The following is a 26,965-nucleotide window of genomic DNA, read 5'->3' as shown; positions in this document are numbered from 1 at the left end:
CTTCCTGCCCTTTTGAGTCTTTTCTTCATTCAGTTTTTCGTAGAGTATGTTTAATTTGAAATCATATTCTCGTTTGCAGATGGGGAATGGAGTCGCAACTAATTTCACAGTTTATGTCAAACACAAGCAGCGATACAGAAACAGCAATAACCTGCTTGCAAGCCAGTGGCTGGGATTTGAAAAATGCTATTGAGCTCTTTCTGGAAAATGGGGGCAATGTTAGAACTACTTGGGAAGAAAATGGCAACATCCGACCAACACTCCGCAAAACTCCTGCTGTTGATTTAGCTGACTGTAAGAGTAATTTTTCATATTCATTCATGTACTGAATTTCTTATAGGCCTACTGTATTTCTTGTAACTATTCAGTAAGTGTGTGCTTAAACTGTACATTTGTAACTTCTAACCCTTTCTTAACGAATTATGGGGTAAAGTTGTTATTGGATTCCCCCCTCCCCCCCTTCTTGAAATCTTGGTTGTGTTGACAGATCAATCTGTAGCACAGCCTGAGGTGTAAGTTAGGAAATCAGGTTGTGATAACAAATTGACTGGTAGTGGAAGCCTAAGGTTTACATCCGTGCCACATTGAAAAATGTGAGGGGGAGGGGGTCCAATATGTAACTTTTACCCACTTATTTTCATTTTGCTGATTTGTCTCGAGTTAAGAGATAAATCGTGTTTTTACCAGTGAGTGTAGTAGATATTTCATTAATAATTGTTCCATAGATGCTATGCGCTTTACTATATTTGAATTAGGATAGGTTATTAATAACTAATTTCATGAGTGGATATATGTATTGTGAAGGTACTATGAATATCCCATGTTTCTTAAATAATTGTCTGCAAGGTGATCTTGAGTGGGCTCTAGCTATTTTTCTGATTACAAGCTTTTGTGCAATGAATACTTTTTCTCTTTATGATAAATTATCCCAAAGTATATGATTGCTATAGAAAAGCAGTGAATGAAAACTGTATAGTAGGCTAATTTACTGACGTGTTTGTCATCAAAATTTGCAATAACTCTAGTAGCATAAGTAGCTGAACCTAAATGTTTCAGCAGATCATCAATGTGTTTCTTCCAGTTGAATTTCTCATCAGTGCACACAACCAAAAATTTTGAATATTCTGCCTTAGCAACAGACTTCTTCTGTTCAGAGTCTCCCCAGTTAGAGGACACTGTTAATTTCAACCTTCTGCATTCTTCCAATTGAATATGAATTTAACTTTTTTTTGTGCACTGTCCCTCTCATATCACAATGCTTACCTGATTTAGAAGAATTTCATGATTGACACAGTCAAGTCTTTTGACAGATCACAAAAATTCCCAATGGGTGATGTTTCGTTATATAATAATATTTTATCAGTGAAGGCATATATAGCATTTTCTGTTGAAATTATTTTTTCAAGAATTTTGGGTAAAGCTCTCAGAAGTGAGACTGGGTGGTGTGAGCATCAGACCTACCCCCCTTTTTTCTGCAGTGATTTAACAATAGCATATTTCATTCTAGTCAGAAAACCCCACTTCAGTGAGCTACAACATGTGGCTGAGACTCCTACTTATCTGTTGGGAACAACCTTTTAGTGTTCTGTTGGAAATGCCATCAGTTCCTTGCGAGCTTTTACTTTTGAGTGAATTTGTTGTTTTCCTAATTTTACTAGACGAGGTGGGTTGAGTAATTCTGTCAAATTGTGTAGGTATTGCTTCTTCCATGTAAAACATTGCATTTTCTAATGAACAGCTGGATCCCATTTCCTCTAGAACTCTTAAAATGATTATTAAAAAGATTTTCTGCTTCCGACTTTGTTAACAAACATTTCATTGAGTTTGATAGAAATGCAGTCTTCTGGTGCTCTCAGTTGCCTTGTTTACCTTATAACATGATTCGAAATTGTTTTTAATTAGAACTATTAACGTTCACTTTATCTGGTAACTAAATGTAAACTATTATTATTTTGGTTATAATAGAAGGAAACATTCCACGAAGGAAAAATATATCTAAAAACAAAGATGATGTGACTTACCAAATGAAAGTGCTGGCAGGTCGACAGACACACAAACGAACACAAACATACACACAAAATTCAAGCTTTCGCAACAAACTGTTGCCTCATCAGGAAAGAGGGAAGGAGAGGGAAAGACGAAAGGATGTGGGTTTTAAGGGAGAGGGTAAGGAGTCATTCCAGTCCCGGGAGCGGAAAGACTTACCTTAGGGGGAAAAAAGGACGGGTACACACTCGCACACACACACACATATCCATCCACACATATACAGACACAAGCAGACATATTTAAAGACAAAGAGTTTGGGCAGAGATGTCAGTCGAGGCAGAAGTGCAGAGGCAAAGATGTTGTTGAATGACAGGTGAGGTATGAGTGGCGGCAACTTGAAATTAGCGGAGATTGAGGCCTGGTGGATAACGGGAAGAGAGGATATATTGAAGAGCAAGTTCCCATCTCCGGAGTTCGGATAGGTTGGTGTTAGTAGGAAGTATCCAGATAACCCGGACCGTGTAACACTGCGCCAAGATGTGCTGGTCGTGCACCAAGGCATGTTTAGCCACAGGGTGATCCTCATTACCAACAAACACTGTCTGCCTGTGTCCATTCATGCGAATGGACAGTTTGTTGCTGGTCATTCCCACATAGAATGCATCACAGTGTAGGCAGGTCAGTTGGTAGATCACGTGGGTGCTTTCACACGTGGCTCTGCCTTTGATTGTGTACACCTTCCGGGTTACAGGACTGGAGTAGGTGGTGGTGGGAGGGTGCATGGGACAGGTTTTACACCGGGGGCGGTTACAAGGGTAGGAGCCAGAGGGTAGGGAAGGTGGTTTGGGGATTTCATAGGGATGAACTAAGAGGTTACGAAGGTTAGGTGGACGGCGGAAAGACACTCTTGGTGGAGTGGGGAGGATTTCATGAAGGATGGATCTCATTTCAGGGCAGGATTTGAGGAAGTCGTATCCCTGCTGGAGAGCCACATTCAGAATCTGATCCAGTCCCGGAAAGTATCCTGTCACAAGTGGGGCACTTTTGTGGTTCTTCTGTGGGAGGTTCTGGGTTTGAGAGGATGAGGAAGTGGCTCTGGTTATTTGCTTCTGTACCAGGTCGGGAGGGTAGTTGCGGGATGCGAAAGCTGTTGTCAGGTTGTTGGTGTAATGCTTCAGGGATTCCGGACTGGAGCAGATTCGTTTGCCACGAAGACCTAGGCTGTAGGGAAGGGACCGTTTGATGTGGAATGGGTGGCAGCTGTCGTAATGGAGGTACTGTTGCTTGTTGGTGGGTTTGATGTGGACGGACGTGTGAAGCTGGCCATTGGACAGGTGAAGGTCAACATCAAGGAAAGTGGCATGGGATTTGGAGTGGGACCAGGTGAATCTGATGGAACCCAAGGAGTTGAGGTTGGAGAGGAAATTCTGGAGTTCTTCTTCACTGTGAGTCCAGATCATGAAGATGTCATCAATAAATCTGTACCAAACTTTGGGTTGGCAGGCCTGGGTAACCAAGAAGGCTTCCTCTAAGCGACCCATGAATAGGTTGGCGTACGAGGGGGCCATCCTGGTACCCATGGCTGTTCCCTTTAATTGTTGGTATGTCTGGTTTTCAAAAGTGAAGAAGTTGTGGGTCAGGATGAAGCTGGCTAAGGTAATGAGGAAAGAGGTTTTAGGTAGGGTGGCAGGTGATCGGCGTGAAAGGAAGTGCTCCATCGCAGCGAGGCCCTGGACGTGCGGGATATTTGTGTATAAGGAAGTGGCATCAATGGTGACAAGGATGGTTTCTGGGGGTAACGGACTGGGTAAGGATTCCAGGCGTTCGAGAAAGTGGTTGGTGTCTTTGATGAAGGATGGGAGACTGCATGTAATGGGTTGAAGGTGTTGATCCACGTAGGCAGAGATACGTTCTGTGGGGGCTTGGTAACCAGCTACAATGGGGCGGCCGGGATGATTGGGTTTGTGAATTTTAGGAAGAAGGTAGAAGGTAGGGGTGCGGGGTGTCGGTGGGGTCAGGAGGTTGATGGAGTCAGGTGAAAGGTTTTGTAGGGGGCCTAAGGTTCTGAGGATTCCTTGAAGCTCTGCCTGGACATCAGGAATGGGATTACCTTGGCAAACTTTGTATGTGGTGTTGTCTGAAAGCTGACGCAGTCCCTCAGCCACATACTCCCGACGATCAAGTACCACGGTCGTGGAACCCTTGTCCGCCGGAAGAATGACGATGGACCGGTCAGCCTTCAGATCACGGATAGCCTGGGCTTCAGCAGTGGTGATGTTTGGAGTAGGATTAAGGTTTTTTAAGAAGGATGGAGAGGCAAGGCTGGAAGTCAGAAATTCCTGGAAGGTTTGGAGAGGGTGATTTTGAGGAAGAGGAGGTGGGTCCCGCTGTGACGGAGGACGGAACTGTTCCAGGCAGGGTTCAATTTGGATAGTGTCTTGGGGAGTTGGATCATTAGGGGTAGGATTAGGATCATTTTTCTTCGTGGCAAAGTGATACTTCCAGCAGAGAGTACGAGTGTAGGACAGTAAATCTTTGACGAGGGCTGTTTGGTTGAATCTGGGAGTGGGGCTGTCGCAAAGATGACATATGGCGTTCCATACGGCGCGGTACCTGGTTCGAGAAGTCTAGGTTGGGCATGTGTGAGATTGTGCTTGTTACATATTATTTTTGTTATAGATCCCCACAGAGTTTTTGCATGCATGAGACTGGTGTGAGTGAGAGGAGCGTTTTAGATTGGTATTCCTTTTGTCGTGAAGTGTGTTCGGAATTTATTAAGTACAGGGGTAAGTTGGGGGGGGGGGGGGGCATGGGGTTGTTGTGGAAGTGGACGAGTCACAGTTTGGGAAAAGGAAGTATGGGAGGGGGAAGTCTGTGGCTGGTATTTGGGTGTGGGGGGCTGTTGTTCCCGGGGGTGGGGGTTCCGAATGTGTTTTTAGGGTTGTAGAAGGGAGGTCCAAGGCTGAATTAGTGGGGTTAATTGAGGAATATATAGAGCCGGGGGCCACAATAGTTTTTGATGCTTTTTCTTCTTATGGGGGGTTGGGTGAGAGAGGATTTAATCATTTAGTAGTGAACCATAGTTTATAGAGTTTAAGAATTATGAGACAGGGGCTTGTACTAATACAATAGATGGGATGTGGGGGGCGGTTAAGTCAGTTCTTGGGAGGGGGAAGAGGCGCTCTTCCAACCTTCAGTCTCATGTAGATGAGTACTGTTGGCGGAAGAGTGTCCCAGAGGGCTATTGTATTGTTCGGGTTTTCTTAAGGGCTGTGGCTAAAATGTATAGGCCGAAAGTGGTTAGTTAGGGTGGTCTGGGTAGGTGGGTGGGTGGCTGTGGCTCAGGGTAGGGTGGGTGGTTTACTTTATTGTATAGTATTTGTTAAGATGGGGGGGGGGGGGAGAGGGGGAGTTTGTTTGTTTTTTGTTTTAGTTGTGGAGGATCTATTTTGTTGAAGTTTTTGTTGAGTTGTAATGTGTGATTGAGATGTTTTTTATGTTGCATTTGGTTTTTGTTTGTGGGTTTTTTATTGTGTGGTCGGGGGGGGGGGGGGAGGGGGTTGAGGTGCAGTTGGGTTGGGTTTTTATTTTGGTTTAGTATTTTTTTGTTGGTTTGTGTGTGTGTGTGTGTGTGTGTGTGTGTGTGTGTGTGTGTGTGTGTGTGTGTGTTTGTTTGCATGGGTGTTTACGTGTGCATTTGTGTGTGATTGTGGTGGCCAATCTAGTTTGCGGAGCTGGAACTTTCTTGTGGTAAGTTCTCGTTTTTTTGTTTTTGCCGTATGTGTTGTGTATTGGGGTATAGGGAAGAGTTTAATTGAAATTTGTGGCTGTGAAGGTTGGTGTTGGTATTGGGAGATGTTTTTGAGTTACATAGGTCAAGGGTAGTGGTGGATCCAAATTTATGGGATTGGAGGCTACTGTTGAGCTATATAGTTGGAGGGAAGTGTTCAGTCTCAATGATTGGTGGAGTATGTTGGTTTTTGTAAAGGGAGATGGGATCGGGAGTTGCTGTTGAGCTATATAGGTCAAGGGAAGTGTTCGATCCCAATTTATGGGATCGGAAGCTGCTGTAGATCTGTGTAGGTCAAGGGAAGTGTTTGAGCTATATAGGTCAAGGAAAGTGTTCCCCCCCAGGGGGTCCACAACTCTTTTGTGGATACGTGCGTAGCGAGCACGGGACCCCGAGCTAATGTGGCCTTCCTTCCTTTCCGGGCTGCATACCTTCCCTTTCCGCATCCTTCCCCATCCCGCATCTTCGCCCCTCCTCCCCTCACCTCTGGCTCTTTGCTTCCCTTTCTCCCCATCTGGGAGTATGGTTTGTGCCTACGTCCGGAGACGGACGCTCGAAACTGTTCCAACTTCCTTGCTTTCTACACTTGCAAGTCTTTGTCCTTCCTCTGTCCTTTTCTTTTCCTTTCCTCTTCTCTTTGCCCTTTTCTCCACTGCGGCGTTTGAGACCCCTCTTCTTTCCTTTCCCTTTCTCTTTATTCCTCCCTGTGCGTGTCTGAAGGCCGACCCACGCACTTCCATGCGTAGCCGGTGACGGGGTAACGCGTAATTCCCCGTCCCGGGTAGACAGGTAGGACACGTACGTACCCCCTGGTAACGGCCAGGCCCAGGGAGGGGTGATTACCCGAGCTGATACCTTCCGAAAGTGCTGATTGGTCCCTCCGTCCGTTTGTCGGGAGGTGTGACCTGAGGTGTGAACAATCACCTAAGGTGGGAGTGCCCTCAGTGAGGGCCCCCACAAGGGAGGAGCGCGCCATCGGAGACGCCGGTAATCATGGGGGATTCTTCCGCAATGGTTTCCTCACCTTCCACTATGTCTGCTCACAAACGTAAGTTCACTGAGTCTCCGCCACAGACGGTTCTTCCATCGTTGCCACAGTTCCTTGTTGTTTCTCGGTCTGACGAAGGTCACGACTTCTCCACGGTCAACCCTTTCATTATTCAGAAAGGTGTCGACGCAATTGCAGGTCCTGTAAAGTCTTGTTCCAGATTACGGAATGGCACCCTGTTGTTAGAAACAAACAGTGCCCTCCAGGCACAAAAATTGCTGCGTACTTCTCTGCTCCACACCTTCCCTGTCCGGGTGGAACCGCACCGTACCTTAAATTCCTCGCGTGGAGTCGTTTATACACGATCCCTCGATGGATTGTCTGATGAAGAAATTCAGCACTACCTGTCTGACCAGGGCGTAACGGCTGTTCATAGTTATGAAAAGGGTTGACACAAACATCATTCCAACCCGCACTGTCTTCTTGACGTTTGACAAAGTTCAACTCCCATCGAAAATCAAAGCGGGCTATGAGATAATTTCCGTTCGCCCTTACGTCCCAAACCCTACGCGTTGCTATCGATGTCAGCGGTTCAATCACACCAGCCAGTCCTGCTCCAATCCGGCCAAATGTGTTACATGTGGCAAGGATGCCCATGAGGGTGCTTGTCCACCTCCATCCCCTCGCTGCATCAACTGTATGGGTGACCACGCTGCTTCCTCTCGAGATTGCCCCGTTTTTAAGGACGAAAAGCTCATTCAGGAAATAAGAGTGAAGGAAAAGGTGTCGACCTTTGCTGCTCGAAAATTATTCGCCAGTCGACAGCCCACCGTGCCTAAGACAGGAAAATACAGCACTGTCCTTGCCTCTCCTCGGCCAACAAAGGAGGCGGCCACGCAGACTTGCGACCTCACCTTTAGTGCCACGGTCGTCAGATCGGCCAGCGCAAAGATCGCCCGTTCAACCTCACCACTTTCGCCTGCCCACTCTATGGATCACCCTTCGTCGGGTTCTGCTAAATCTCGAGCCCAAAAGTCAGACACAAAGTCTTCGAAGAGAGAGCATACTCGTGAAGAGTTTTTACGTACCGCAACTTCACAACCATCGGTTCCTCCTTCATCTAAACATCATACTTCCAAGAAGGCTACAAAGAAACCCAGTTCCTCTCCTTCTCCGCCAAGGCGTGTCCCATCTACAGCACCACCTGGCGGAAATCGCCCTCGGCCGTCTTCTGTGTCGCCGAGGCGCACTGCTGGTGGCCGGTCAACCGGCCGATCGCTGGTGGCAGGAGCTGCTCCTGACCAACCTATGGATCAGGATCTTCTGCCTACGGCTGAATGCCACTCCATGCTGTCGGTCGCAAGCTCGGAGCAGTCGTTGAGTTGACAGCACCCTTGGTCACATTCCCTCATTTTCTGTTCACCCTATGTCCATTATCCACTGGAATATCCATGGCATTCGAGCCAATCAGGATGAATTGTCGATCCTCTTACGATCCTACTCGCCGGTCATCTTCTGTCTTCAGGAAACAAAGCTGCGTCCCCATGACCGCTTTGTTCTCCCTCATTTTCAGTCCGTCCGATATGATCTCCCCTCTGTTGAAGGCACTCCAGCCCATGGAGGACTCATGATTCTTCTCCATGATACTCTCCATTATCACCCAATCCACTTAAACACTTCCTTCTAAGCTGTCGCCGTCCGTCTTTCCCTTTCTGGATACACGTTCTCTCTTTGTACTGTATACATTCCATCGTCCACACCAATGGCACAAGCTGATCTCCTTCATCTTCTTGGTCAGCTTCCACCCCCCTATTTGCTGGTTGGGGACTTCAATGCCCACCACCCGCTTTGGGGATCTCCACATCCTTGTCCACGTGGCTCACTATTGCTAGACGTCTTCCACCAAGCGGATCTAGTTTGCCTCAACACTGGGTTCCCTACATTTTTGTCTGCCTCCACGACAAATTTATCTCATTTGGACCTTGCGGTCGGTACTGTTCCGCTGGCTCGGCGCTTCGAATGGTTCGCCCTTGATGATACACACTTGAGTGACCACTTTCCATGTGTCCTTAGACTGCAGCCTCAACTGCCATATGTGCGTCCGAGACGCTGGAAGTTTGCCCAGGCCAACTGGACACTTTTTTCGTCTCTAGCGACATTCGATGACCGTCACTTTCCCAGCGTTGACGATGAGGTCACACACGTTACCGACGTTATTCTTACAGCTGCGGAACGTTCAATACCACGCACCTCCAAATTGCCCCGGCTCCCCCTAGTTCCTTGGTGGAACGAGGCATGCCGTGACGCTATACGTGAGCAGCGGCGTGCTCTTCGCATTTTCAGTCACCATCCTACTTTGGCCAACTGTATCCGCTATAAGCAGCTCCGTGCGCGATGCCGTCGCGACATCTGCGATAGCAAGAAGGCAAGCTGGAAATTCTTTATTAGCTCATTTAACACCTTCTCTCCCTCCTCGGAAGTTTGGAGTCGGCTTTGACGGTTCTCAGGCGCGCCTAGTTTCTCCCCGGTCTCTGGGCTCACTATTGCGCATGATACATTAGTGGACCCCATCGCAATTTCTAACTCATTGGGTCAGCACTTTGCTGAGATTTCGAGCTCTTCCCATTACCCGCCAGCGTTTCTCCCGAAGAAACGTGCAGCGGAAGTGCGACCTCTTGCTTTCTCCTCTCAAAATCGCAAAAGCTACAATACTGTTTTCTCCATGCGGGAACTCCAACATGCACTCTCTTCTTCTCGCTCCTCCGCCCCAGGACCGGATGGTATCCACGTCCAAATGTTGCTGCATTTATCAACCCATAGTCTGCGTTACCTCCTTCGCCTTTATAATCGAATTTGGACCGACAGTACCTTTCCCAGACGATGGCGGGAAGCTATCGTCGTTCCTGTTCCGAAACTTGGAAAGGACAAACATCTCCCCTCTAGCTATCGCCCCATTTCTCTCACGAGTAGCGTCTGAAAGGTTTTGGAGCGTATGGTGAATTACCGTTTAGCTTGGTGGCTGGAGTCCCGCAGTCTTTTAACACCTGCCCAATGCGGATTCCGAAAGCATCGTTCTGCAGTTGACCATCTTATTGCTCTCTCCACTTATATCATGAACAATTTTCTCCGAAAACGCCAAACGGTAGCAATATTTTTTGATCTGGAGAGAGCATACGATACCTGTTGGAGGACAGGCATCCTCCACACACTGTTCTCTTGGGGCTTTCGAGGTCGGCTGCCCCTTTTTCTTCGCGAATTTATGGCAGAGTGCACATTTAAAGTGCGGATGAACACTACTCTCTCCCGTACTTTCTCCCAAAAAAACGGGGTACCCCAGGGCTCCGTGCTGAGTGTTGTACTGTTTGCCATTGCCATAAATCCAGTTATGGATTGTCTCCTTCCTGATGTCTCGGGCTCCCTCTTTGTGGACGATTTTGCGATCTACTACAGCTCTCAACGGACCAGCCTTCTCGAACGATGTCTTCAAGGATGTCTCGATCGCCTCCACTCTTGGAGCATCGAAAACGGCTTCCGTTTTTCTCCCAGTAAGACCGTTTGTGTTAATTTTTGGCGACATAAGGAGTTTCTTCCACCCTCCTTACATCTAGGACCTGTCAACCTTCCGTTTTCAGACGTCGCTAAATTCTTGGGTCTTATGTTTGACAGAAAACTATGCTGGTCCTCCCACATTTCGTATCTTTCGGCTCGCTGTCTGCGATCCCTCAACACCCTCAGTGTCCTGAATGGTACCTCGTGGGGAGCGGACCGAGTGGTCCTTCTCCGCCTCTATTGCGCCTTAGTGTGCTCGAAATTGGACTATGGAAGCATAGTCTACTCCTCTGCTCGGCCGTCTATTCTTCGGCGTCTCGACTCTATCCACCACCGTGGATTACGTTTAGTGTCTGGAGCTTTTTACACCAGCCCTGTGGAAAGCCTTTATGCTGAGACTGCTGAACCTCCGCTGTCCAATCGGCGAGCAGTCCTTCTGAGTCGTTATGCAACCATCTGTCTTCCATGCCTGCTAATCCAGCCCATGACATATTTTTCGACGCCTCCTTTGATGTAGGGTATGCAGGCCGCCCCTCCTCCCTACTACCACCAGGAGTCCGCTTCCGTCACCTGCTCCATTCTCTTTCCTTCCGCTTTCCTAAAACCTTCTTGACAACTTGGGGTACAGCACCGCCTTGGCTCCGTCCCCGGATCTGCCTGCTCCGTGACCTTTGTCGATTTCCCAAGGATGGTACCCCTTCACTTGTTTATCGTCGGGCATTTGCTGCTCTATGTGCACAAATGACAGACGCCACATTTATTTACACCGACGGCTCAAAAACATCATTAGGTGTAGGGAGTGCCTATGTTGTTGGCGACACCCCAAATCACTTTCGGCTTCCCGACCAGTGTTCGGTCTATACTGCGGAGCTATATGCTGTTCTCCAGGCTGTCCACTACATCCGCCGCCATCAGCGGATACTGTCTGTTATCTGCTCCGATTCTCTCAGCTCTCTCCTCAGTCTCCAAGCTCTTTACCCTGTGCACCCTCTGGTCCACCGGATTCAGGACTATCTGCGCTTGCTCCACCTGGGGGGCGTCTCGGTGGCATTCCTCTGGCTCCCGGGACACGTTGGTATCTGCGGAAATGAGGCGGCCGATATTGCAGCCAAGACTGCAGTCTCTCTTCTTCGGCCAGCTATTCCATCGATTCCCGTCGCCGATCTCCGGAGCGTTTTATGTCGTCGTGTTGTTCATTTATGGCACGCGCACTGGTCGACACTTCCCCAAAATAAATTGCGGGACGTAAAAACTCTTCCTTGTGCTTGGACCTCTTCCTCCCGAACACGTCGTCGGGAGGAGGTAATTTTAACTAGACTCCGGATAGGGCACTGTCTTTTTAGCCATAGACATCTTTTAAGCGGCGATCCTCCCCCACTCTGTCCCCACTGCTCTCAGTTGTGGACGGTAAGATACCTTTTAATTGAGTGCCCCTATTTTACTCCGTTACGCGCCCGTCTACAGCTGTCGCCTGATATATCGTCAATTTTAGCAGATGACACGCGATCGGCCGATTGCGTTCTAGAGTTCATTCGTGCCAGTGAAATGACGTGAGTCATTTGAAGTTTTTTTTTTTTTTTTTTTTTGGGGCAACCAACCCCCTTCTGTAGTGAATTTTTAAGCCTTCCTTCTGCTTTTAGTTTCTCCAATTTTATAACTTTCGTTCCCATTGCTGCTGGTTTCCGTTTTCGGTTTTTTTACTGTTTCTTAAGTCACAGACCGGGCGCTAATGACCCTAGCAGTTTTGCGCCCTAAAACCAAAACAAAAAAAAAAAAAAAAAAAAAAAAAAAAAGGGAAAGTGTTCGATCCCAATTTATGGGATCGGGAGCTGCTGTAGATCTATATAGGTCAAGGGAAGTGTCCAATTCCAGATAATATTGTGTTATGTGGTATTTGGTGAGTTTTGTGATGTCAATTTTTTTCGTCGTTCTTCGTGGTTTTGTATGGGGTGGGTGGCTAAATTTGTTTATATTTAGTTTCTCCCCACCCAAAAACGCCCAATTTCCCACGCTTGTCCCGTTAGTCATTTGCTTTTTGTGAAGTGAGTGTGTGTGTGTGTGTGTGTGTGTGTGTGTGTGTGTGTGTGTGTGTGTGTGTGTGTTTGTTTTTCAATGTATTTTTGTCTTTATGATACATATGCAACGATTTTATATCCGCCATATTGGAATTGTCGTTTATGGTCGTTTCCGCCATATTTGTGACGTCATGGGTCAAAGCCGACGGGTGGGATCGGACGCTTCTGTATTTCTGGCAGAAGATATAGATATATCTTTTACGTGCTGTGCTTCAATTTCTGTTCCAGTGAAGAAACTTTCAAGAGGAATCTCAAGAGCAACAGACAATGTGAAGTTGGTCTCGCGTGCCCGCTCAGATATTGCTCACGAGTTTGGAGATACTGCAGTTTGCAACGTTAATCAGTTTTTCATCGAGACACCTGTATGCACTTTCACTTTGCCGGATTTGACAGTGTATCCTGGTATGAAAACACTTCACTGTTTGAAAATTAGTAATAAATCTCGATCTCTAGCAGGTAAAATGCAACTGATGATAGGAGCTGGCTGATGCCATCAGTGCCCTATTGTAGGCTTTCGATTATTGTGTAAGAGGGTAGATTGAAACAAACCTATACTGGACATCTGTTTTGGCCTGTGATGTAATGACGTTCGGGAGTGTGCCATCCTGTGTGTGCAGACAGAACAAACAGCACATTGAATTTTTTGGAATTTTGGCTGTGGTGACAAACTGAACATACTGATACTAGATGTCAGCTTCAGAGAGGGTGACAATTATTGAACTATATGAAAAAACAGAAATTAGTTACAACCTATGACATGCACACACTATATTCAACATGTAAACTTCACTACAGGTATTTAGATCTAGGTTGTGACATGTTCTGTATGCCTGGCATCCTTGGCGTCGATATGGTGCATGACCCACTAAAATGTCGGAGCATTGATGCTGTCGATGACTCCCTGAATGGCTGTTTTCAGCTCGGCAATGGTTTTATGGTTATTGCTGTACACCATATCTTTAATTTAGCCTCACAAAAACGAGTCTCATGTGTTCAGATCTGTAGAATATGGTGCCCAATTGAGGCTCATGACAGTGGCCTGTGGATATCCCAGAGCCCGAATGCGGTCCCTAAAATGCTCTTCCAGGACATCAAACACTCTCCTGCTTTGATCTTGTTGTAATCAGGGTCACTTGGGATAATGGGGATGGAATCATCTTGCAAAACATTCACATACTATTGGTTATTCACCATGCCATCATGAAATATTGCATCGATTAGTCCATCACTGGATCGTTGCACACCACACAATCACCCATTGAGGGTGAAGAAACTTCTCAATCGCAAATGTGGATTCTCAGTCCCACGAATATGCCCATTTTGCTTATTGACAAACCCATCCAAATTAAAGTAGACTTCGTCGCTAAACCAAACCATATATGCACATACTAATTCCCATCGTTCCCCATGGTCAACTGTGCAATTTAAATGTCCTAATGCAAACCTTTCAGAAGTTATGACTATATTATTTCACATAGTTCAATAATTGTTACCCTGTATCAAAATATAATGTTGTTTCATGTAATAGTAATATATGTGCAGAGAGAGAGAGAGAGAGAGAGAGAGAGAGAGAGAGAGAGAAGAAAATTGACAGTATGTCTTTCATCTAAGTTATATTAGTTTCTGGAGTGTAGTTTGTTGTGACATTGATCTTTAGTGCAGCCCGAGGCCTGTGTTAGCTTGTTGAAAGGCTACAGTTTGGTTGAGAGTGATATTGACTGCTTCAGTTAATCCAGTAGGTTTACCTGTAGAGTAACCTGTGGTTTACATTAGGTTGAAAGGTGACAGTCGGATTGTGATGACACGAGAATATAATTCTTGTTAGGTTATGAGTCACTGGGATTCAGTGCGTGATTTATGTTCACCATTTTTATATTCAGGGTTAAAGCAAACGGGTTGTGCTATAGATGTCTTTCCTACCCAGATCAGAGTGTGACTTCTTTGCTAGTTGCTTGATCTACCCTCTGATCTTGCAGCATTCTTCTACAGCACCAAGTTTCAAAACCTTATCTTCTCTTCTTGTCTGTTCTGTTTATAATCCACATGTCACTTCTAAATAAGGACACTCCTGGCAAATACTTTTAGAACAGACTTCCTGACACTCAGTAGTCAGTGCTTGTTAGTGAATAATTTAATACTTCGAATAGAGAAATGTAAAAGTAAATGGCACTGTTCTAACATTTTGAACTAGGCTATTAATTCCTACCTTGGAGTAGAGCGGGTATATGTTCGAAAGGAAGGGAAGGTCACAGCTGTAATGTGTTTATTGATAAACTTGACATAATATTATTGTCTGTAAAAATAATTACATCTAAAACTTTTTCAATTTTTTTTCCACAGAAGATTTCCGTACATTTTTGGAAAAGGATCTGATTGAAACATCAACCCTACAGTCTTTGGAATCTGCTGGTAGACTTAATTGGTGGGTTGAGCTTGGAGCATGTCAGTCTCTGTGGCCACTTGCTACGTCTGGAGATGGAAATTGTTTGTTGCATGCTGCATCACTTGGTGAGTTGATGTAGTACTGTGGTAACACTTGTACAGTGCTTTACCAACTAAGATAAAACATTTTTTTTTTTCACATGTGGTAAAAACTGGTGCCAAATTTTACTGTTAGCCAACTCTTATGGCATGGCTCAGACATCTGCTGCTGCAGTTGCAGAAGCAACAGCCGCAGCAATAATAATACTAATATTAATAAAAATAAAAAATGACATATCATTGAATCGAGTGTACTACAGGTGGTCTATGTTTTTCTAACACAATATTTCGACGTCGTACCGCAGCGTCTTCATCAGGTGCTTCCTGTGACTGAAACACAGGCTGACCGTGTCCTGTATTTATGTCTGGGTGGTGTCTGACGTTCCCTACACCATCCACTCCCACTACAACTTCTGCTGAAGCGGGCGCGGCTGGAAGATGAAAACCTGGTGACCAACTGAAGAAAGTCGAAACGGTCACAAACAGCCAACGCAGCCTGTTGACAGTGCTCGGAACGTGCCTGGTGGGCGCGTACCTAGTAGGGTACGCTGTGAAACGGCCGCCACCAGGGAAAAGAGCGGAATTGGGCATGGACGGAAGACGGAACATCTGGCGACCAACCGACACGTTCGCAGCGGGAGCAGATAGCATAGGGAACGCCAGACACTATCCAGACATAAATACGGGACACGGTCAGCTTGTCGTTCAGTTACAGGAAGCACCTGATGAAGACGCTGAGGTACGGTGTCAAAATGTTGTTAGAAAAACACAGACCACCGGCAGTACACCTGATTCAATGAGATATAATGATGATGACGACAACGATAAATCATAAGATTCAATCAACAACCAGACTCTTTCCCATTGTCGAAAAAAATAACTTGATTTTAAGAAATTGTAACTAAACAAACATACATTCACCAACCCAAGTTCTAAAGTAAAATTCATGGGAGGAACATCTGATCCTGTTTTGGTCATTACCAGCTAGCAAGTGCAACATTCTGTCTGCAGCCTCTTTTATATTGTTCTGGATGCAGTTATCTGAGAGTGAGTAAAGTAATTGAAAATTCAAAGCTATCCAAAACCCATACAACTAGAGCAACAGAAAAATGTTACAAAATGGTATTCCTAGCCTTTGCAGATGACCTGGCCATACCAACAAATGACGAGTCCATTCTAATCAGATAGAAACCCTCAAAGAATAAAGTTAGCTTTCAAATTTCCTTAAAAAAATAAAACACACTTCAGATGCTCAAAACTCAAACATTTTATACAAACTGTGGTCAAACAGAGTCGTTTACTTACAGAATGTAGGTGGGATCCTGGAACCTAATGGGGAAGAAGAAATAGCACAGAGAATTTGTCTAAAGCGACTAAAGATGGCCTGCAGAAGAACTCAATACGCCTACAGAAAAAGTTTCTCCACACATACCAAAATAAGGCAACAAAACAGTTAGCAAACCAAAAGCCATGTATGTTTGTCACTCTCTCGCCATTCATAAAAGGCAATGTGGATAACCTCCTGAAGAAAGAGTAACATAAAATTATGAGGAAGACTCTTGCCCCAACAAAAAAAAAAAAAAAAAAGTGGCTATTGACTGATGATCCAGGAAACAACAGAAAACTTCAACACAGGTATTGCAAAGAGAAGATTAAAATTTTGTGGGTCCATTCACTCCCTACCAGCAACAATACTTAACTACTTTTTTAACAATACTTAACTACAAAATTTTAATACAAACAGATTGACAGGACAGAAGACTATACTTTGGATTCCATGAGTCAGAAAAGATCTAGGAAGAACCCATATAAACTCCCCGGGGGAATGGAGGCATTGCTGATGCTGTCCAGAATGCAAAAGCAGCTGTTCTATCGGCAGCCAACTTAGCAATCCACTATTTTTCGAGATTTCTTTATTGGAAAGTAGTATCTTGGTGGTCTTGGGAATCACTGAGGGCATTAGAGATGACAGGCAGGCTGTCTAATGCCATAAACAGTGTCCATTGCTCGAGCACCTCATTGCCTTTAAATGGCTCCTTGTCTGGGTCCGCACTTAATAAAATGACGGAAGGAAGAATGCTGGAAATGACACATTTCCACTATTGATCCAGTTATGCCTTCCTCACAGGTTTGGGCAGAGATCAGACACATCTATGGATACCAGTCCTCTCCAGGTGTGTTTGGTATTTCCTCGAACAGTGCTGTTTTCACTTGTCCAGTTGCTGTAGTCAAACATTTTGCTCTGCGTTATGCTCTTACCTCTTCATCTGTGAAATATCAACCTGCCTTTTGTGTCCTTGAAGAGCAGATGGAGCGATTGCACTTATCTTTCACTACACACCATCTGGAGCCCTATAATGCTCCATTCATGAGAAGAATTCTTCAGTGCCCTAGTGCTTTGACGTGATACAGCCCCAGGACTAGACCATAGCCACAGCCAAATTCTCAACCACCTAACAGTGGACTGTCAGGGTCATCTTACCATCTTTAACAGTATCTGGAGCGAGAGTGAACTCCCATGTCAATGGCAGAGGAGTATCGTCATCCTGGTACTGAAACTAGGTAAGCATCCCCTAAAAATGGACAGCTATTGCCCAGGTAATGTCACCAGTGTTCACTGTAACTTGCTCGAACACATGAGGAGCCACGACTGTGTTGGCTCATTGAGTCTTGGGGCCTTCTAGCTCCATCCCAGGGCAGTTTTCACCAAGGCCGTTCCACTACTGATAATTTGGTTTGTCTGGAGTCTGCCGTCTGTACAGATTTTGACTGATAACACCTTATTTCTGTCTTCTTCGACCTACAAAAGACTTATGACATTACATGGTGACATCACATCCTCACTATCTTACAAGAGAAGTCTCCCAGGCCAGCTTCTGATTTTTGTCCAGAACTTCTTGACACACTACACTTTCTTCAGTTGAATACTTTCCACAATACCGCCATATTCAAGAAAATGGGGTCCTGCAGAGCTCTGTATTCAGCGTCCCTCTCTTTTTAGTGGCAAGCAACGGTCTAGCAGCAGCTGTGTAGGTGTTGCTTAATGATAACTGCAGGGTACCATTTGAAAGGACAGTCATGGGCCCCCACTCATGGCTTTCAATTTTCCGCTGCCAAGACTGACGTCATGCACTTTGGTCACTGTCATACTGTTCATCCGCAACCAGAATTTTGTCTTGACGACCTATTACTCAATGTGGTGAAGACTTATCACTTTTTTGGACTGATTATTGACGCCGGCTGAGGCGGCTTCCCCATTTTCGCCTTTTTAACAAAAGTGCTGGCTACACCTCACTTTGCTGCCTCAGTAATGCCAGCTAGGATACAGACTGCACTACACTTCTGCAGTTTTACAAAGCATTATTCCTGTCCTGTCTTGATTAGGGGAGTGTGACATATGGTTTGGCATTGCCCTTAGCATTGTGGTCACCGGACCCAATACACCACTGTGGGGACTCACTTGCAACAAGAGCCTTTTGAACTGGCCCTGTGAACAGCCTACTCACAAAGGGAGGTCCACCATCCAAATCACAGACCCAGAACTGGAATCACAATTGCAGTTCACTTCAATGTCTTTGCTCTGAACACCAGCTTCATCTGCTGTCGCCTCTTGTCAGATAGCAATCGTGTACATCCCCATGATGTGTATCATGACCTCAGACCTGTTGATTTATCTTTTGACCTGAAAGATTCAGTTGACTCTATGGTGTTTTGCTGTTTATTCCACTCTATGGCGTTTTGCTCCCTGTTCCTGGCTCTCCACGGTGCAATTCAATGTTCAGAAGTGGTGTACACTGAAGACTCAGCAGTTGATGGATGGGCTAGTTTTGCATATACAAAAGCAAGCATAGTGAAGCGAACTATGCTCCTTGCTGAATGGATGGATCTGAATGGATGGAATGTCTTCACTGATGAATTGATGGCCATCAAAAAAGCCCTTAGCCATTCTGGTTCTTGCACCAGCAGGATGCTTCTAATCTGCAGCGACTCCATGAGCAGCATTTAGGATACAGACCAGTGCTTACTCTTGTCACCCATTAGTCACAACTATCTGGGATATTCTTTCTGACCTCCATCAAGCTGGACAGCCTGTTGCCTTTGTTTGGACCTCTGGATATGTTGGGATCTGGGTAATGACTGCGTGGCAAAGTAGACTACCAGGACGCTGATTTTGGAAAGGAGGCAGGAGGATAGACCCAGAACTGGACCTTCAGTCAATTCTATGCCATCAATTGTTGGATGTCTGGAACTCGGAATGGCTCGCCCTGGATTCCCCAAACAAACTGATGGTCAGTAAAGGAAACCACGACCATGTGGCAGTCTTCCCTTTGCACTTCCTGCAGGGAATCCACTGTCCTCTGTCAGCTACACATGTCCACACTAATGACACACAGCCACATTCTCTGACGTGAGGACCCACCTTATTGCTGATGTGGTGCATGCCTGACCTGACGGTGGTCCACATCTTACCAGACTGCCCAAATTTGGCTGTTTTGCGCCAATATATTAAACTTCCTGATGTGGTACCTCTGGTACTAGTGGATGATGCCAAATCTGTTTTTATGTTTAACCCATGGAGTGGTTTCTACCCGTCCCTGTGAGCCAGCTTTGGCCTCATTGACCGCTTGAGAGGGTGGAGGGCATCCCTCACCTGCTCTGGACCAGGGGTCCCATGGCAGCACTTGCTCGGCAATCTGGCTTGGCCCTACCCTTCCCACATATTTTTCCTTTCTCTTTTACTTCTCCATTTTTAATGTTTTATCTTTCCTAAACTTCTGGCTTGTGTGTGTTGCTCATTTCCTTGGGGTAACGGATGGTGAGGTGGCACTGGTGGGATGCAGAGGGTGCATCTCCCACCATATCTCATGCTCCGGTGACCACCAAATGCATTCTGGGCAGAGTGGCTCACCTTAAGCTTTTGGGACAAAAAAGCCCTTCTTTGGAAACAAAAAACACACTTACAAGCACAACTCTCACACACATAAGGCCACTGTGGACTGCGACTGCGACTGCGTCTGACATCAGCAACAATCTGGGGGTGGGTGCTGGGGGTAAGGAGGCAGTGTGGGGCAAGGAGGGGGAGGGATAGCAGGGTAGGGATGGGGGAAAATATTGTGCTGCCTCTGAGTGTGTGCAGGAATGTGTTGGGAAAAGGGTAGTATTGCTAGATGCAGAGTTGGGTGATTGTGCTGGGGACGAGGGGTGGAGGTAGTCAAAGGGAAAAGATAAATTGCATTGGTAGAATACAAGGTGTGTGTAGTGCTGGGGTGTTGAGCAGGGAACGGTACATAGGTGGAAGACTGGGACTAGCAAAGGTTGATGCTGGGGGGTTGGGGGGGGGGGGGGGGGGGGAGTGTTACAGAAATGAAAGGTGCTTGTAGGAAGAGTTCTCAAGTGTGCAGTTAAGAAAAGATTGTGTTGTTAGGGAGCAACCAGCTTGGGTGGTCTAGTTGTCTCTTGGCCACAGCTCATCAGCGGCCACTCATGTGGAGATTCAGCTCTGTAGTTAGCATGTCCTTGCAGAAAACACCACATTTACAGCTTAGTGCCTAGTTTGTAGATTAAATGGCTGCTTTCATAGGTATTCCTGGCTTTGATGGGATGCCACTGACAGGACTGGAGTAGGTAGTAGTGGGAGGATGAATGGGATAGGTCTTTCATTTAGGTCTGTTGCATGGATGTAAATCTTGAGGCAAGGAGATGGGAGCAGGAATATATTAGGGATGGCCAATGATATGTGTAGGTTAAGTATGTGGTGGGGATGAGGGATGAGGAGGGTGTTACTCATGCCAGTACTTAATGAGAGGTAGTTGAAACTCTGATGTAGAATGTGACTCAGTTGTTGCAGTGCTAGGTGATACTGTGTCAGTAGAGGAATGCTGTGACTGGGCAGTGGGTATGTGGGAGGTGGTAGGTGACTGGAGAGTCGGGGCATGGAAGATCTATAGCTATTCAAGGTGGGGGAGGCTAATTTTGGTTTGTGAAGGCCTCAGTGAGGCCCTTGGCATATTTGGAGAGGGACTACTTTCCACAGCATATGGACAACTATGGGTGGCTAGACTGGGTGGAAGGCACTTTCTGATACGGGATGGGTAGCATCTACCAGAGTGGAGGTATTGTTGGTGGTTGGTATGTATGATTTGGATAGAGGGGACTGAAGTAGCCATGCTTGAGGTGGAGTTAAACATCGAGAAAGGTGGCTTGTTGGAATGAGGATGATGAAGTGATGCAAATGGGAGACAAGGTGTTTAGGTTCTGGAGGAATGTGTAAAGTAATCTGACCCTCAGCCCAGATCGTGAAGATAGCATCAAGAAATATGAACCAAGTGAAGGATATTGTGTGGTTAGGAATGATTCCTTAGATGGCCCAGAATAGGATGGTGCCATACTATTGTACAAAGTATGTGTTTGTAGGTGATACCTCCAAAAGAGAAGTAATTGTGGGTGGTGATATTTGATCATGCTCACCATGAAGGAGGTTGTAGGTTTTGAGTCAGTGAGGCATTGGGAAAGGTGTTGTGCAGTAGTTTCAAGGCCATGGGCATTGGGGGTGTTAAAGTAGAGGGAGGTGGCATCGAAAGTAACAATCCAATTGCTGGGTAGTAAAGAAACAGGAACTGTGAAAAGTCTTTGAAGTAGGAGAGAGCTTTACAGGTAATAAAGGTGAAGGATCTGGTCTACAAGAGCAGATATTTTCTCAGTGAGGGCACAGTAACTGACCACAATGGAGCATTTCTGGGTGATTGGATTTATGGACTTACAGAAGCATGTAGAAGTGGGAGTGGGGGGATGGCAGTTGGCGGGGGGTGGGGGGTGGCACTGCTGAGAGGTAGGGGGGGAGAGGGAGGAGGGAGAGAGAGAGAGAGAGAGAGAGAGAGAGAGAGAGAGAGAGAGAGAGAGAGAGAGAGAGATTCAAAGAAGAGTTGTGGAATTGACCCAACAATTTGAGGAGGGTCTGGAGGTCCTGCCGGATTTCTGGAATGATGTCACTTTGGCAAGGTTTGTTGATGAACACATTTGACAACTGGCAGAGTTCCTCTACGAGATACGTATTGTGGTTCATGACCAAGATGGTGGAGTTTTTGTCAGCAGGTCGGTAGGTTCTGAACTGCACAGGTGGGTATTGTAGGAAGGGTTCCCTTCCTACAATATGTCCTTATATCCTTCATTCCTGTAACCCACCTGGATTTAACCTTAGCCAGTCCTCCACTTCCCTGCTCTCACCCAGCACTACTTGTCTTGTATTTGGCAAACACGCCAAGTCTTTTCCCCTTTCCTATGTATCTCCTTTCCCCTCCCCTCCCCAGCATCCCATTGAGAGGGGTGGGGGAGGAGGGGTCCTCACACTAATTCCCTTTCCATGCTTCATGTGTGTCTTTCTACTGTTCTTATTTCCTCTTTATCTTTCCATTGATTGGTCTTCCATTGGATCTGGTTTATGTTTTGGACACTCATTTTCATACCTTCCAGTCTTCTACACCTCATCCAAGTTAATTATGTGGCCTGGTTTTGGGTTTGACTTGATACTTCTTTTCTAAATTTTACAGAAGTGCAAATCGTGCAGAGAAGGTTGCCCAGTGCAGCATGTATGCTGCCTTTGTGCCTCTCTCTCTTTGTACCCTTCTTTCTTGCAACATTACAGTATGTTTGCTGTCCCGTTGTTGCGGTTGGAGGTGGGGGGTCAAGTACCTGCACAGTGGTAGCCGCTTGACCACACAGGGATTCCAGTGTTGGTGCCTGAGCTGGAAACTCCCCATGCAAACCAAGGAATATGTGCCAGTCATGGCTGGGGCATGGGGACTCTGAGCAACAATTTACTGGCGAGGTAAGCTGCTGTGTGTGGTTGGTACCAGTGGGGAGAGATGATACTTGGAGTGGGTGGTACTATGGTACAAGATTCATCTGTGAAGTGATTAAACTTTCTTCCACTGGTTGCTGCATGGCCCCAGCATTCTCTTCTGAAGCTAAGACAGTGCAGAGAAGTATGATCTGAAAATGTTTCTTTCGCTGGCTATGCCATGGGAGGGACATGGGCTCAGAGACAAGGCGAGAAATAGTCCCCCCCCCACACACACACAATACTTCATTTTTTTCTGTTATGGATGGGGATGACTTTTTGAGTACAAAGCCATTGTTCTTCATCAAAAATCTTGAAGACAGATGTGGGTAAGTGACACTGATTTTGAAAATGGAGAAGTGGCTCCTTTCTGCTTAAAATGGCCTCTTCCACTCAGTCACGGACACTGCTCACCTGTGACAAACAGTATGATAATCCTGTCTCTGTAACATCCATCCCTCGCCCCCCCCCCCCCCCCCCCCCGCCTCCTCCCTCTCCCCAATAAAATTCTGAGTATGGTACAAGGTATCAATTCCATTGCAATCTCATATTACAGACTGATGATGAATGAGTTGCCTGCCAATTTGGAGTGACAAGAAGTACATTTTGTCTTTCAGTCCCCATGGGACATGCTGGACAACACAGTTGGTACTGTAGCTTCAGTTGGTCTTTAGAAGGTGACACATTGCCTGAGAAGGTTAAGATGATGGTGTATCACTTTGATGTCAAGCCATATATTCCTCCTCCCACGCAGTGCTACAGATGCATGTGATTTGGACATGTCTTCACATTACAACACCAGCCCAGTCTGTAGTGGTTGTGACCATTAGTTACACATGAAAGCTACTTATGCCCCCTCTCCCCATCTGTCAGCTGTGGGGGACACCATCCCCTTATTCACCAGACTGCACCATTTTTAAATACAAAAGGATCAAGGAACAGAAGACCCCTGACCGCCTCACATATCAAGAGGCCAAGAAGAAATAAGACTGCCTACATGTGTGACAATGATCTATGCTAGTGCTATGATGATGTTATCCACTTTAGTGACTTTGCCATAGCCCTCCATGTCTTCTAAGCCTGGCCCTTGGGGCTGCCTGACGCCAACCAGATGGTTGGGGTCCTCCTCCTGCTTCTGCAACACCCTCTTTGGGAGTGTTGACTGTCTATCCACAAGGAACATCAGTCCCCAACCCCTAGTTGGAGAAGCAACACCCTCCTCTGGCACCACTTACCAGGTAGGGGTCCATCAGGACACTCCCTTCCCAAACCTCTGCTGACCTGCAATCAGATGCCAATCGAGCCACATGTTGCACGTTGTAGGACTTAGCATTCCTCCTCTGTCAGAATCTAGAGTAGTCAAGCCCTCACCCGGAAGTCTAAATCCATCTAAGGGCCAAAAGGAGGAAGATTCTGATGGCTCCTGTGCTGCCAGACCCTGCATTTTCCACCTGTGTGTCTCAGGCAGCGTCATGGGTGTCCCCTATGGAACATGACGGCCCCAAACACCCTGATTTGGAAAAAATAGATTGGAGGCAATGAAAACCTCTTAACTTCATTTTGCTAAATTTTACAGGAGAAGCAAAAACTGTCTCTTAAAAAATATAAATGGAAAATTCAGAGTAGCTCTCAAAATATGTCAAGTGATTTTTAATGTGTATTGATAGTGTATCTTCACAAACAGTGGAAGCAGGCGGTGCTGAAGCGTGACTTGCCTCCTTGGTCGCTTCACGCACTTGCAGGTTACTGATATCATGATCCTCCAGTGGAATTAGGTTTTTTCTGCCACTTGGCTGAGCTATGACATCTTTTGTGCACTTCCCCTGTTCTTTGATACACCTTCCAGGAAACTTGTTTCTCAGGAGCTACTGGGTATATTTTAAGAATCATACTGACTATGAAAGAGCTTTGTGTGATGTTTGCACAAATATTATGAACTCTGTCTACAGCAAACAAGTGTCACTCAACATGACTGTGGAGGCTGTGGCTGTTTGGGTGAAGACATTTGTTGAATTTACCATCTGTAACATGTATCTTGCATCTGCCTCCTGATGATAAAGTGTCCCAGAACACATTGCACATTGTCTGCTCTGTTTTCTCAGCCCCCCCCCCCCTCCACACACACACACACACACACACACACTCACACTTCCTAATATTAGATGACTTCAGTGCACGCAACACTTTGTGGGGTGGAACTTTAACCAGTAGCTGCAGTAAAGCTGTTGAAAACTTGCTCGCAGAGTTAGATCTTTGCCTCTTGAGTATTGGTGTTCCCACACACTTCAGTGTCGCACGTGGCTCTTATTCAACCATTGATCTCTCTATTTGCAGCCAAGGGCTTCTCCCATTTATCCATGGGAGAGTCCATGAAGATCTGTGTGACAATGATCATTTTCCGGTCTTTTGAACTCCCTTAGCACATCATTTGCCAGGGTATCCACCCAGATGAGCTCTCTCCAAAGCTGATTGAAGTGCTTTCATGACAGTGTTGCCCTTCACACCCTGCCTCATGGAGGTATTGATGAGGTTGTCCATAGCACAATTGCAGCCATTCTGTTGGCAGCTGACTCGGTGATCTCCTCTTCTTGGGGGGGCCTGTCGTAAGATGCAACTAAAAGGAGTCTCACACGTTTTGGCCTTTGTGTGATGGTCCCCCATAGGGTTTGACCTCCATTTTTCAAAATTTTCACGAAGAGCGAGCCAATTGGGGAAGGGCGCCTTACATGATGCATCGTGTCCATCGTGCATTGAGATCTTTAGCCCACTTTCTCATCATCGCATTGCAGTCCCACCCATTCTCCATCTCTCGGGCAAGGACACGTTCCCTGGTGTGTTTTCCACATTGCACTATGCAGTGTCACTTTCTGTGCTGACGATGACCATGGACTTCTTTGCACATCATATCCAGCATGGTAGCCAGACTGTTGTGGTGGGGCCACCATGTACCCTGTTGGTTGTAGCCCCCTGATAATACAGGGATCGCTCCACTGATGCCTGCACCATTAACTCCCCACATATGCCAAGAAGTAGATGCCCATCACCCTGGGGCATCGGGACTCCCGTCAATGGCCATACTGCCAGGTGGCCTTTGCTGCGGCTGGGTGGTGCCTGTGGGGAGGGCCCCTGGTCAGAGTGGGTGGCATCAGGGTGGATGACATGTGATGAAACATAGTACGTCATCTCGTACTGGTGGTCCAGTGGGCAAAGTCTGTTGGCAGCTGGCTCTGTGATCTCCTCTTCTTGGGGGGGGGGGGCTAAGAAATATGACCCCAAATTGTTCCCCTCGCTGTCCACACCATGGGAGGAACAATACGCTAGGATGACAGTGAAGCTTATTCGCCCCGGTACCTTGCATGTACGACAGTTGATGGGGAATCTTCTATATCCATGAAGCCTCAGCTTTTTGTGGAGCATTTGGAGGACAAGTTTGGGGAGGTGGAGGGCTTGTCCAATGTGTGCTCTGGGTCAGTTTTGATAAAAACAGAGTCCTCTGCACAGTCATGGGCATTATTCACTTGAGGCAAGATGGGGGATGTTTCTGTTACCATCACGCCTCATAAAGAGCTTAAATATGGTTCAGGGTATTATATTACACAGGGACCTCCTTTTGCAGTCTGACAAAGAGCTGCTTGCCAATTTAGAATGGCAAGGTGTTCATTTCATCTGGCACGTCCATCGGGGTCCAAGGTATAACCAGGTTGCCACCAGTGCCTTCATCTTGTCCTTCAAGGGTGACACATTGCCTGAGAAGGTCAAGGTGGTAGTCTGCTGTGATGTCAAGCTGTATATCCCTCCCCCAGTGCAGTGCTTTAAGTGCTGGAAGTTTGGCCATATGTCTTCCCGCTGTACTTTCAGCCCCACCTGTCAAAATTGTGGCTGTCCGTCGCATCCCAGTACTCCGTATGCCCCCCCCCCCCCCCCCACTCCCCAATCTGTGTCAGCTGTGGAAACCACCTTTCACCTTGCTCCCCAGACGGCAGAATTTGACAGAAAGAGAGGAAAATTGTGGTATATAAGACACTGGACCAACTGACCTACACTTCGCCTCTCAGAACTGGGAGACTACACACTTCCCCTTGATGGTGGCGGGGCCATTCCCTCCCTCTTGCTCTGCAGCACCTACTTCAGGAGCAACCCCCCCCCCCCTTCCCCGCCCCCCAGGGACTGATTCAGTGAAGTGTCCTCCCAGCCAGGGAAACCCAAGGAACAGCGCGAGAAATCAAAAAAGACCACCTCCAAGAACAAGGAGCTTG

General features: G+C 46.5%; 1 protein-coding gene across 3 annotated transcripts in view; it reads left to right on the top strand.

Annotated features, from left to right (window-relative positions):
- The window catches only part of LOC126094815 (OTU domain-containing protein 7B-like), a 96,612-nt gene that overhangs the window by 683 nt on the left and 68,964 nt on the right, over positions 1–26,965 (top strand). For all 3 annotated transcript variants that reach the window (XM_049909390.1, XM_049909388.1, XM_049909387.1), the window contains exons 2-4: positions 80–294; positions 12,620–12,793; positions 14,732–14,899. In XM_049909390.1, coding sequence (XP_049765347.1) covers positions 87–294; positions 12,620–12,793; positions 14,732–14,899 — 550 coding nt within the window. In that variant the 5' untranslated portion in view covers positions 80–86. The remainder of the gene's footprint in view (positions 1–79; positions 295–12,619; positions 12,794–14,731; positions 14,900–26,965) is intronic.

Source organism: Schistocerca cancellata, chromosome 8, assembly GCF_023864275.1.
Source record: "Schistocerca cancellata isolate TAMUIC-IGC-003103 chromosome 8, iqSchCanc2.1, whole genome shotgun sequence".
Classification (NCBI taxonomy): domain Eukaryota; kingdom Metazoa; phylum Arthropoda; class Insecta; order Orthoptera; family Acrididae; genus Schistocerca; species Schistocerca cancellata.
The sequence above is the reverse complement of the archived record's forward strand: the minus strand, read 5'-3'. Positions and strand labels throughout refer to the sequence as shown.